Consider the following 14,086-nt stretch of genomic DNA (forward strand, 5'->3'; position numbering starts at 1 on the left):
CACTGTATTCCTACAGTCCTGCAGATTACTTTTTCTCCTATCCAGAACAGCCTCTACTCAAGTTCTGATCCACATCTGCACTTGCTGCACAACAAGCTGCCTGGTGCATTAAAGGTTTTTCGTTTTCATTATCAGTAGCCCAGCAAAGTCCTGAGTCCCTTGTTTTACACAGCCAAAGTGACATGTATAAAAAAAGCATGATATCCCCAAGCCCATGTGATAAAGCAAGATGTACTGGCATAGAAGTCAACAAGACAACACGACAACACATGAAAAGATATATCAATAGAAGGGGAGAGGGAATAAAATGTACACAGAGCAGAAAATTATTACATTCACCAAAATTATTACATTGTAATTTTTGTTATTTCCACTACTATGATTAATATACTTTAACAACAGACGTGGCAGGGAGAAACCAGCCCTCCCTCCTCCTTTCAAAGCTGTTAAGTTCTGAGACAGCTACACTTCAGACAAAGGATTTAAAGCGTTATTGCAGCAACTTACCATTCTCTTTATATCCCATTCCAAGGATAACCTCTGGTGCTCTGTAATACCGTGTTACTACATATGGAGTCATCATAAAGTTAGTACATGCTGTTCTTGCCAGTCCAAAATCAAGGATTTTGAGTGTACAATCTGATTTTACTACTATGTTGCTGGGTTTCAAATCCTAACAAGAAATTGCTGCAGTTAGGGAAGGATCAACATACACAATAATACACCACCCCCACCCCCAGTCAACACGCACCGATTCATTAACAATTGTCTATTCCTGTTCTATCTGCTTATTTATGCACAGACTAAAGACAAGTTAAATGATGCACAAATCAGCACTCAGAAAAAACCAGGGAAAACGAGAATCAAAGTTGTCTGCAAAGTCTATTTTACCCAGTTGTGCTCTGATAGGATAGTCAGTTACATACATTTGCTTCCTTAAACACATTAAGTGGACCTATTTTACACATGAATAGTTGCATGGTAAAGGATACCAGGTTCCAAATACTGTCATTATTAGGGCATAGATCCTAAAGACATCATCATCAATTAGGCATTTATGTGTAGGAAAAGGAGCATCCCAACACACAAAGCATTAATAAATTGTGATTAGAGTGATTAGCAAATTTCACAGAATTAAGATATAGTGCAAACACTAAGTAACTCATGAGTGAGGAAAAAAATAGATTACTTTAGGAGATACGTTTAATGGGGACAATCATTACTGTGCCCAAAGGAACACACAGTTAGGGAAAACAAAGCATGTTCTCAGGTACAGAACTTCCTTTTCTTGAAGGAGATGAGGACATGCAAATAGTTCGTGTGGTTCTGCACATTTCAGGCAACAAATGTTTTGCAGAACACTACTGAACTGATTCCAGTCACAGAGTTTGAGTAATTTCTAGGTGCAATCCTACTATTCCATTCCTTCTGAACTATCCCAGCTCTGTTCCTTCCCCAGCTTGGTTTCTTTTCAAAACCAGATCTCTCAGTCAAGAGTTTCCACTGCAGAAAGGTTATTTTGTTTTGGTCCCAAACTAACCCAACCTAATGCTCACCACTTCAGCTTCCCCATTCAAATAACTTCACGCCTCTGGTTAGCTATTCACTGTGCAGTTCCTCTCATTGCCCATTTTGTTGTTCAACCAGTATCAGCTCTGTTGATCACTACGTTAGATCTTATGAGCTCAAATTTCTCAGCAAATATTGTCTTCCTTTTAGCTTCAAATCACACTCACCATGTCAGGTGGAATTCAGATGGAGTTCCAGTCCTCCCTGCTTTAGGCTCTTACACACCTCACTCCATTATTTTAAGAACACCCAGTACCAAGACTACCTGGATACACTTAAGCCAACTATATATAAACTTCCTTGCTCATACCACAGGATTTTCATGTTAGATTTTTTTCAGCAAATATCTATAGGAAGTAGATCTGTTGTAATTTATACAGCTTCTCAATCATGTTTATGGATTGAACATACAGGAAAAAAGCACATTAAACTATAACTGGATAGAGGGTTTAGCCACCAGGCAAAAGACAGACATTTAAGACAAATATGTCCAGGAAGAAGGGGAAGAAAAGGAAAGGAACAGAAAAAGAAGCCAAACTGTCAAATGGACTAGTAATGAAATAAACAGATAAAAGCAGCAGCAGAAAATAGAAGGCAGCAGCCCAGGCCCATGTCCAAGCCTTTGAATATCTTCAAGGATAGAGATATTTAAGAGGTAAACATTACTTTTTAAGACTCATTCTTTTGTAGTTTGAAAGGTCCACAGATACTCATGTTGTAACTTTCAATCAGTTCAGCTAACCTGATTTAAGATCTATTTACAATATAGTTTTTATCTTTGAACTGGAAAGATCTTCAGATATAATAATATTCTTATGAACAAAAGAAATACAAACTCGGCAAACAGCAACCCCTTGCCTTCCCCCCCTGTTTCCTCAGAACACCTATGTTCATAAAAAGTATTGTTAATGATCTAATACTACCTACTCTGTGGATGATACCAGCTGAATGGAGATGTTTGATACCACACAGCATTTGGTAAAGAAGATAAGACATTCTTTCATGATCCAATTCCATATGAATAACCTGGCACAAATTTGCATCCATCAGCTCCATAACCAAATATCTACAGCACAAGAAAGAAAGCATTAAGAAAACTCAAGTCTTACTTTTTATATCAGGTTTAAGCTTAATGTGAGGGATGTTTAACAAAAGTCAACTACTTTGCTAACATAAGTGTTAAAAAGCTTATGATTAAAAAACCATGTATGACCAGTTTCAAAACTGAATTATCTATTCAAATTAAATAGTCTCACTATTAAAATTCAAGTGTTCAGTAGTTCATCTCAGATTAGAATTGCTCTAGTCTTATATACAGTAATACAGAAGAATAATTCTGAATTTATGCAGCATGGAAAACTAAGACTGACTGAAGCTGATGCAGAAATTGCAGATACTGCAATGTATCAAGAACTGATGCTTCCTTTCACTGTATTCTATTTTAAATAACAAAAACACAAGAACTAAGAAGATATAATTAATTTTCAAGTTGAAATATCCTCTGCTTATCCACTTCAGACACACACACACTCCCATGTTTACCCAAGTAGCCCATTCACAAACCACAACAGCGCATTCACTGGAATCTATGAATACTCCACCAATTAAACTGCCATGAATCCTTTCTAGACCAACTGACATTGCTTGCATCAAAAAGAAATATCTTCAGTTCTTAACTGAGGCCAAAAATACTGTTGTGCTGATGTGACTGGCATGGCAAAAAAATTATATCAGGTTATGCAGACTGGGCTATTATCCGGCAGTGACCCATTTAGCTAAAGGACAATGCACGCAAATCAGATGCATATGCAATCAGCAAAGCATGGCAGGCAGATGACTAAAAGGTGAGTAACACTTTTATTTCCCAGTTCCATGTTATGCATGGAGTGAAACAACTTTCTTGGTCTTTCATAAAAACACCTAGAAATAACGACTAATTAAGGGCTAAATTCAGCTTTTAGCTAGCCTTTATTTTCCAAGTGTGAATTCTGCAGGATACTGGAAACAGCTCCACGGCTTAGGGCAGTATTTGTCAGGAAAATTAAAACAAAAAACCTAGTACTTACACATCCTGAAATTCTTCTAGTGACTTCTGTGGTGTAAATACATTTAATAAACTTATTATCTGTAAAATAAAAATAAACATTAGGAGAAAATTCCACATAAAAATTCACATAAAAGTCCACTATCGCATTTGTTACTATTCAAAATCAAACGCATACTGTTACTATACACAATTTGAATATTACTTGGCTTCACTGAACTGACATGTGCTGAAAACCTGCCAATTCAGAAATAGTTCAGAACTGCAGCATGTATGCCAAAGGAACTAAGACAGGGCAAAACCATTTTTTTCTTTTTAAAGTTACATGACACCTCCTGTCTTGGCTCCCCAGTGACTGAAGTATATCCATTTTTTCACAATAAATAATAACCTCTGATTTTAAAAACACATTGGATGCAAGGAATTTCAACCACGACTGTCAAACAACGCGTATACAGGGGTGCCCCACACCATCCCAATAAATTTGAATTATGATGTACTGTTTCCAGAAGAACTACTAAAATTACTGTAACTGCCATCCTTAATAACCAACTTGCTTTTATTCTGCTACCTCTGGACTTCAACAAAAGCTTGCTGTGAAATCAATCCCAAAAGGCTGATTGACTCCAGGAAGTTTCAGTCCTGAGGGTACAACTTCCAACGACCAGCAATGTTTCTAGTTCATGCTAGTATCAGAACATAGCTGTCACATAAACCTTACATTCTTGTACTTGGAACATTAAAGTACTGACATTAAGGCTTGTTATTTGAGAAGGTTCCAGACTTTAATATATGTATTGTCCACAGTATTTCACTTCTGTTTACCACAAAACTGTTAGGCAGTGCTGCACCCCTGCAGACCCCACCACTTAAACACAGTATTTACTGACAATCTCATCTAAACTCAGAAGATTTCACTACAGTGCAGTTACAAGAGCCAAAACCACAAACAAACGCACTGCCAGACAGACTTTGCGGCAGTACAGCTTAAAAAGGCAAATGCAATACAGCAAGGCCAGCACTATAAAGCTGAAACTACTAGTAAACCTATACCAACAATATAGTAAAAACCTCCTCATCCTGGCACTTCACACTCCAAACAGCTCTCCCAAGAACTAAACCATCCATTGTGGAGAAGTGCACTACCAACAGCCAATCTTTTCAGTCTTTCTCTCACTGTTTTTCCATTACTTTGGTTACAAATGCTGAGCTTTTTTGACAACTGACAGTAACAAGGGAGAGAAACACAAAGCCAAACTTACATTTTTGTGATTGACGCATTTTAAAAGAACAAGCTCTCTGTAAGCCCTTTTTGCGTGGGTTTGATTCTGAAAAGGACGACTCAGCTTCTTTACAGCAACATTTATTCCAAGGACTGTATCAAATGCAGCACTAGAAGTTTTCAAAGACAAACAACATAAGTTGAAGTCTGTTTGAGGGAGAGAAAAAGTAAGGAGCGGGGAAAGAAATCAAGATTTGTGACAAAGCCTATTCACTACCTTCATGTAATTTTCATTTAGAAAACAAGTGTCCTTTAAAATCTACACATCCTTTAATAGACAAATATAGGTTAAACAGAAGGCACTAACACTCATCAGATGTCTTCCTGCCCTCCTTTCTGTCTGAAGACCAAATCTGCTGACTCAAAACTCACATTCAAAATCGCAAGATCTAAAAATATTTTAAGCTAATTAAAAATCAAGCAGCACTTCGGTTGCCTCATCCGTATTGCTGAGTATTTTTGACAGTGTTGCTGACTGACAACCACTTAGTGCATGCAGTAGAAATTTATCTTTGCTAAAGGAGAGTCACAACCACATCTCTTTGATCCGTTCTGCAGCATCAGTACTCTCGTGTATGTGGATAATAGCTATGGACAACTGCAGTGTGTAGCATAAAGTTACATTCATCAACTGGTTTTGGGAAAAACATCCATAGAATTGAGAAATATGAAAAACTGATTGCAGGGAGGAATACAAGAGTTTAAGAAAGTGAACACAACCATTAATTTTATCTCTACAGTTTAAGGTCAGGGTGTAATCTTGCTTTAATAGCTGTAAGAATCTAAACCTAAATTATCTGTATACAAAGAACAAGACTGAAGGGGGAATATTCTTCATTAGTAACCCACAGACAATTTGGCAAAATATACGTGAATGCATACTACAAACCGCTCAAGAGTTCCAATCTTTGTATAATTCCAGTTTTAAATAAGGATTCCAGCATTACTCTATTTCCATCTAATGTTACTTTCATAAGGTAGGAAAGAATTCTTATTCACATATATTTTCCAAGGATATTTAAGCTCTTTATGAGCTCCTTTTCTAGCTCATCAAGATACATACAATACCAGGCTGAAAAGAACCATCAAATTATAGAACTCTTACACAGTACAGCTCCCCTGTGATAACAACAATACTCATGAAGTTTATCAGCATCAAGTCACTGCTTTTGCTACTGGGAAAAGCGACATCAGGGCTCACTCATGAGATGCTTTCTTGGAAGCATGTCCCAAATTTGAATCAATGTGCCACTTGCACTAAAAGCTTGCTAGCATTTATTTCAGCTTAGTTCTGTGAAATACATATGTCATAATTCAATGATATGATCACTCTATGATTTAAAACCTTTATGCCTGTGCAAAACAAAACACAAAATGGGAGGAAGGCAACTGGCCAGACAAATGGAGAAATTATTTTCCTCCCATATATGAAAGCCCTGATGTTTCAGTATTCACTTCCCCTAAAAGACATACATAAATGACAAGTTTTGCACATGTTAATGACTAACTACACCTGAGAACTGGTATAAAATCAACACCCAACAGGGTCCGCATGAATCAGCTATTTGAGTCAATCACTGGTCTCACCAAAAATTAAAACTCACACACAAAACTCTAGAAATATCTTTCCTTGTATTTATGTTAAACACTGGATGATTAATGACAATTTTTTCAGCCAAATACGACAGGATAGTCATCTTACACGGAGTTTTCTACATTTTACATCCTAGCATTTTGTATCTTTCCTTTGAATATTATAAGGAGTTCCAAGAGTAATTAGGGTTTTGCACCTTCTTCAACCTGGACATAGTTTTCAGATATTTCACATGAAGATGAGAGTTTATGCAGTGTTTCATTCTGCTGTTCCGTAGACCAAGTATTCTCAAAACAAGTCAATAAATCAAATCTTCCTCCCTCAAAAACAGTGACTTTGACACTACCTGAACTTCATTTTGAAACAGACACCTAGTTTAAGTCATATGGTTTAGAAATGCACTACTTGTAATGAAAGGAGGAATGTTTACAGCCACTCTGAATTCCTGCATGTCATCTAAAACAAGCATAACTTTAAGAATATTTATACCTGGAAGATGTTAGCACTACACTAAATCTTACACAAACACTAATAACCAAGATCTAGTATGCCTATCCCCTCACCATTCAACCTACTAAAGAATGAAATACGATGTTCTCATTTTGCTTATTTTTTACCTATTAGCAGGACAATAGAGGTATCTAAATAAGTTAAAGACATGTTCTCATAAAAATGCATTCTGTTCCTACATATATAACTTATTACACTTCTGTGAAGGCCAAAAAGACATGGGCAGGTGCTGTATAAGGAGTTGCTCACAAGACATGAGTCATCACACTTACTCTGCAGAATTTATAGATGAAGAGAAGCCACAGACTGGATTTAACGCATGAACAGCCCACCATGTGTTGTGATCAAGTCTAATATTAGAGAATTTCTGAGCATATATTAGGACGATTTGAGTTAGAAAAGGACCTTAAAAATCATTTAGCTCCCTGCCATGGGCAAGTACATCCTCCACCAGAGCAGGTTGCTCCAAGCCCCATCCAACCTGGCCTTGAACACTGTCAGGACAGCCACTGTGGGGCAGCCACAGCTTCTCTGTGCAACCTGTGCCAGTGTCCCGCCACCCTCACAGGGAAGAACTCCTTCCGAACATCTAACCTAAATCTCCCCTATGAGTTTAAAGCCATTCCTCCTTGTCCTATCACTACTTGACCCTGTATAAAGTCCCTCTCCAGCTTTGTTGTTTGCCCTTTAGGTACTGGGAGGCTGCTTGCTCAGTTAGTGCATCAATAAACATTTCTGTTGTTACCAAGTGAGTTTTGCCCAACCAAACATGGGCTGGCACTAAGTTGTGTAGAATGGATTGCTGCAGTCTAAAAAACATTTGAAAATGTTTACCTTTAGCTGGCCCAGAGGTGTGGTGCCATACAAGAGACTAAGGTTCAGGATCAGACTACTGACTCTCCCGTCCTGGGCCACTGGAGGCTGGACATATAGCTGAGGTGACACACCAAGGAAGAGCCGGCCAGCCCAACCCCTCACACAGCATCCCTTTCTGGTTAATCCATGGAGTGACAATGACACTGATTTGTCTCATCCTGCCAGTTAATGGCAAGGCACTGCATTGATGGCTCCTAGAAATGGATAGGAGTGATCGGGAATAAAAGAGGGGGAAGAAAGGGGGCCATGATGAAGAAACGAGTAAAACCCAGAATCTCTCATTGCCATACCTTACACTGCAATATCATAACTACATGGGAAATGTGAGAACTAGAAACAGAAATAAACTAGTTAATGAGAAGGAAATTTGCTGACCATTTTATTATATGCAGTTAGGCAAACATTAATCTTACCCTAAAAACAAAACAAAATAGGTTTATACATGAACTACAGCAAGCAGATGTTTTAGAATTTATTTAGTCCACAACCCTGTAGCAAGAGACAGAAGTTATCATCAGTATTTTACATTCTGGCACATATATTCAATACATTCAATTTCTGTTTTACAGTTTTTATATTTGAATGAAGTATCTATTACTCACCAAACAATGCCCTGTGCCCCTGATCCTATGGGCTTCAATTGCTGGTAACGTTTTAGTACAGTGAATGTTGAATCTGCAACTTGAACACTGTAAAACTGACTATCACATTTACTGTCACTCATGGTGTAGTGTCATGTAGTTTTCTCTCTCAAGGACCCAGTAAAGTTTTCAAGATCTTAAAGAAAAAGAAAGAAAACAAATGTTCAAGCTCTCACTAATTTCAGGCAGACAAGATGGAAAATATATTATACATATTTTAATACATATGAATTTTTCAATAGCACACCATTAAATAAGCATCCTTTCAACTTCGTGTATTACCACTGCTAATGAAAAATACTTGCAGACAGACAACATATAATTACAGCCTTCATGGCTTTACGTAACTGCATGTTTCTATACTAATAGCTAAAACAAAAAGCAGCTAAGTAAACAACTGGAAAAGCAAACAAAACCACCCAAATCCAATAACTCTCTACTCCTTGAAGGCTACTCCCTAACTTAGAATTACTACCATGTGCTAGGACTGTAGTAATGTCTGTACTACAGGGGAGGGAAAAAAAAGTGTTTCAAACACTGATAACACGGATAAAAGCAACAGCAGAAACCCACCAAGTCCACAGACATAGAAGGAAACAGGGTTATAATAGAAAACTTGATTATAACTGCAAAACAGGCTTGAAACAAAACAACTGCCCCCGAAATTCCCATGGCAGTTTCTCCAACATCCCTTTTAACTTAGTCCAGTAGGAACTTTCAAGCAGGGCTCTGCCTCCTTATCTTTGCCAAGCAACCCTTGCTGGATCCATACCTATCGCCACTCATCCTCCCTCCCATTTTAAACAAACCATAACATCCTATGCTGTCAGTTGGCATAGGTACAGTCCTACCAGAATTAGTTCTGTGCTACAGTTTGAGAGACTTCCACTCCATCATAGAGAATAAGTTATATTCATCTGTCAAGAAGGAATTAGAGGTAGGTAATTAAATTGAAGAGCAAGGTAATGGACTAAACCTCTTTAGCTCTGAAGTGCCACAATAATGAGTACAGACCTATAGCATTCCTGGGCCTCCATCCCTCTTCAAACCTTACAAGAAATGTACCTCAGTAATTACTGAAGAGGTCTCTAACAAATGCTCCCATTTCTAATTTCACATTCACTATGACGGGCAGCATCATTACAGCCCAAAGTAAATCACACAGCCAAGTGTTCCTTGAAACAGGAAATGAAAGCAGATCACCTTCCCCCGGAGCAGCTGTCCTAACCACCAGCCTGCAGGGTGCCTGGTTTAGATAAGGAAAGAGCAGCCAGTCTCTCTCTTCACTGGCCTACAAAACATTGGAGAGCCAATGCAAAAGAGAAAAGCTTCAAAAGCAACCCAGAAGCCCATCCTAGAAGGACATACAGACACATGAATAGCTTTTGGTTGCTTCAAGAATCAGAATTTGGACCTCTCCCTTCCTAGGTTCACAAAGGAGTGAGCAGCATCTTTTCCATGGCTTACACCAGCAGACGAACTCCAACAAATCTGCAAGTAAAACAGGTGGAAGACCTACAAATCCCAATAAAGACTGGGTTTAAACTGAACTGGTCATAGTTAGCCTTAATGGATTCTCAAGAAATGTCTGGAGTCCCTTTTACCTTCTAGGTTCTCAAAATCTAATCATTTTAAGAAGTAGATCAACTTGGTCATTTGCAGCACCAATTTAGGCAGTAAATTTACTTCCTATTTCCTCTTAGAAGCTTAAGAAAAACAAACAAAGAAACAAACAAGCCAGGATCAGCTAGGCGGAAACATATGAAAATGAACAAAGGTATGGCTGGAAGGTCAAGATCCTGTCTCTGAAAAGGACTTGGAGAACAAAACCAGAAAAGCATAGAATTTGCATAAGCTGGATATCAAGCTAAAGACCTGTTACACCAGAACTATGCTGTACCTCTTCATGGGTTACTGAAACACTTTTCTATAACAGAGATAAAATAAGTAGGGGAAAACAAAGTTATCCTGAACCACAGAAACCCTTCCTTTAGGGAACCCTGTCTGCATAAAGCCGTCTTTTAAAATCATTTAGATATCAGGATAAGCTCTTTAGACAAGACCAAGGAAGGGAATGAGGCATCACAACACAGGTTTTATGTATTCTGACATCCTCTGCAATTCTCTGTGTACATAGCCGTCCTCTCCATAAGCTGAGCCTTAATTTTTACTTGGGCTGCAAGCTGCTCATATGCATCAGGACATATGTTATTATATACACATGAATGTACAGTTAGGTGCCTAAGGACGGTCACTGCTCATAAGACTTCAGACAGCCTATTTTGGGGGCAAGATCCTTCAAGTAACAACAGATTTCCCATTGCTCAAAGGAAAAGTATACCTAGCAAGTAAGTTTCTTAATACTTAGCTGTTACTCTCCTACCTGAAGTAATCTGATTCATCACTCCAGCTAACATACTCCCCACTTCTCCTCTAGCGGAATTTTTGGAAGTAGGCATTCTTTCCATTTCTGAAATGTAAATTTAATTTCTGGCTTCTTAGCTGCAGCAAGCAGGACCAGCAGCAAATGTAAAAGTCGAGATGGTCAGCAAACACACTCCTACTCACTGATAACAACGCATTACTGCATCCCAAAGTTTCAAGATGTTTTTCTGGTTTAGAGCATGTACAAGATGCGTATGAATTGAATGTTGTGGGGTGTTTTTAATACAACTTTAATATAACAAAGCTGACTGAGCACATCACATACAGGGAACTTACGGGTTTTCAACCTGTTGCTCATGAAAGATACCTAGAAAAATAACCACACACCAAACCTACCATCAGTAGGGTTATGAGTTGTATATGGAACTCCACTAAGAAATGTTAAAAACTTGAAAGCAACTGCACTATAACATACATCCTGTACTGAACAGCTGCTTCCCTAAAAGGCATATATTAAAATGGCAACTTCTCATTAATCAAATCTGTCCTCTGGATATCTTCAAGTCAAAAGCTTATAAAGAAACAGGTTGTAGCAGTTGGGAACATATTCCAGAGTTGTTTTGGTTACAGCAATGTTATTACTGACAATGAAGCATAAGAACATCAAGAAACTTTGCTTGACTTTTAAGCCTCAAGATAAACATTCTACTGCTAACAGAATGAATAGGCTATGAACATAAATATATATTTATGAAAAGATATGCAAAATCCATTACTATCTTCCTCCCATTCTCTTATTTGCCCTTACAAATGCGCTTCAAACTCAGATGTGCCCTGTTAAGGACTATTATCCAATAGTGTTGGGGTTTTTTCTTTAATCTTTACTGCAATATATCAACAGGTATAAGTCTAACTACAAACTGACAGTGAGTTACCTCCCATCCCTTCACTCACAACCCTTGAACAGCCTGTTACAGAGGGAAAGTGTAGCAAAGCAATAGCTGAGTAACGCCAATCTGTTACAGCAGAGTTTAGAGGCACTGTGTATCTGTTCAGCTCTTCGAAAAGTTCCCCTTTTTCCTGAAGCAACCCAAACTTATTCCTGACCAAAGATTTTACCAACAACCTGCTCTAGCATCACTTAGCTGTTAAACACACACCGCAGACAAACAGTGGATGCAGCTCAGCACCCCTGCGAAGGTAAATTGGGGGGAAAAAGGGAAAAAGTTTAAACGTGTATATGCTGTAACCAGTTACGGTATTGTAGAATTATGTAACCGCCGTACAACCGGGCAAGAGCGCTGCTTACACCTCTTCTGAAACTTCTGCTGAGCAACTGCCTGTGCTCACCAAAGCTACGGGTCGCTCTCGCTACGTCGAGAGGGGCGCGCACACCACGGGCCTGCCCCTTCCCTCCGCTCGGCAGTGCTCCCTTCTCTCCCTCGGTGCACAGGGGGGCACCGGGGGGGCGGCACCACGGCCCCCGGCTGCTCGGGGACGCGCTGCCCTCCTCAGCGGGCGCGGGGCAAGGGGCGATCCCGCCCCGGGTTGGCCACGAAGCAGCAGGGGAGAAAGCAGAGAACAGGCGGGTCCCGGCGGGCGCGGAGCGGGCCGGGGCCGGTGGCGGCACTGCGGCACGGGGAAAGGCGGGGGGCTCGGCCAGGGCAGCCCCGCAGAAGGAAGGACCCGAGCCCCGGCCCTGCGGCCTCGCCCCCCCGCCTCCTTCCCACTCGGCTGGGGCAGCAGCACGCACAGAACCGCAGCTCTGCCCGCGCCTCGGCGGGCGGGGCCCGCGGGAGAAGCGGGGGACTCCGGTCGCCCAGGGGCCGATCCCGCGGCCAGGAGCTCGCCCCGCTCCAGTCCTGAGCCCGCCGCCCGCAGGGTCCCCCTCACCGCGGCCTCCCTCACCGTGTCCTCCCTCGGTCGGGCTCCGGCGGGACCGTGCGCGGCGCTCGCGGGCCGCGACCGCCTCCTCCTCCTCCAGCGCTCAGAGCTGCCCCAGCCACAATGGCCTCCCAGTGCTCCACACAGGCCGCGCAGGCCTACGCCCCCTGACAGACAGCCCCTCAGACCAATCACGGCCCTCTGCCTGCGGAACTAAACCAATCAGACTTCGGAGGTGGGACCTAATAGCCGCTATATAAAGGAGGCCCTGGAGGACTGCAGCGGAGATGAGGATGTTCGGGCCAATCTGGGCGCAGTCCCCTTTCCCCTGGCGTGATGTCATTAGCAACGTCAAGCTACAGCTATGATGTCATCTTCCCAGTAATGCCTCGTCACGAGTTGCTGTGGCTACAGCACAATGACACCAAGCGTTGTCAGCCTGTCACAGCACACTGTGATCACCAACACACCATGGTCACCTCGTACCCGTGCTTTGGGATGACAGCAATGTGCCCAGCCCCACAACACAGGGTGATGCAGCTGCAAGCCCTGACCTGTTGCCTCTGCAATGATCACTGGGGCATGAACTTCCCATAGTTCTTTCAAAGTGAATGGCTCAGAAGGGAAGGGATTTATTCCCTCTCAGGGTGGCCTGGCTGGTTTTGACCCCATTCAAAACTCACAAGCTTTCTATACATTACCATAGCATCTGCCTTGATGTTAGGAGCGCTTGTTTTTTAAAACAGGTGCTGACTAAAAATAAACTCCATGTATTTTTCCGCCTCTCCCATGACCAATGAGCTTTCTTTTCTGTGACTTTGATTCTCAGAGAGGATTTTAGGAAAATAAATTGATTTACTAAAAAATTACAGTGTAATGTATCACACTAACTAGATAACATCAGTTCCTAATTCTAGACAGCCAGTAAAAGAGGGCTTTGCATCACTTACCAAAACATGTCGGGTACCCAGTTACATATTCTTGGCATCTAGGTCAGATTATCACTATGCTTTTCGTTATGATTTAGGTTCTTTCATGTGGTTATAAAAAGTACTAGAGCAGTTTCCAGTAAGAAGCTCCTGTTACAACAAGCTAGTATAACACCTTCAAGTTATTAACCTACATAAGCATTCAAACATTTCCAGTGAGAAGCAAGCCTGTAGAGGAACATCATAAATAAAGCTTTAGTAGTCAATGATTTAGTTCATAAAATGTCAAATATTATGATTTCTGACTGTTCCAAAATAACAAATGAGTAGAGATCTTTGTGTAACAGCCTTATTTCATTAAGGTTCATAGAT

The 14,086-nt window shown here is 40.6% G+C and overlaps 1 protein-coding gene across 3 annotated transcripts in view; it reads right to left on the reverse strand.

Moving 5' to 3' along the window:
* The window catches only part of MAPK9 (mitogen-activated protein kinase 9), a 28,037-nt gene extending 15,100 nt beyond the window's left edge, over positions 1–12,937 (reverse strand). For all 3 annotated transcript variants that reach the window (XR_013957787.1, XM_080626987.1, XM_080626988.1), the window contains exons 1-6: positions 12,810–12,937; positions 8,478–8,652; positions 4,876–5,005; positions 3,636–3,694; positions 2,497–2,635; positions 508–673 (exon numbers count right to left, since the gene is read on the reverse strand). Coding sequence is in view for 2 of the 3 variants with exons in the window: in XM_080626987.1 (XP_080483113.1) it covers positions 508–673; positions 2,497–2,635; positions 3,636–3,694; positions 4,876–5,005; positions 8,478–8,599 (616 nt within the window). In the remaining variant the exon portion in view is untranslated. The remainder of the gene's footprint in view (positions 1–507; positions 674–2,496; positions 2,636–3,635; positions 3,695–4,875; positions 5,006–8,477; positions 8,653–12,809) is intronic.
* Between the last annotated feature and the right edge of the window lie 1,149 nt (positions 12,938–14,086).

This window comes from Psittacula echo (genome assembly GCF_963264785.1).
Source record: "Psittacula echo genome assembly, chromosome: 11".
NCBI lineage: Eukaryota > Metazoa > Chordata > Aves > Psittaciformes > Psittacidae > Psittacula > Psittacula echo.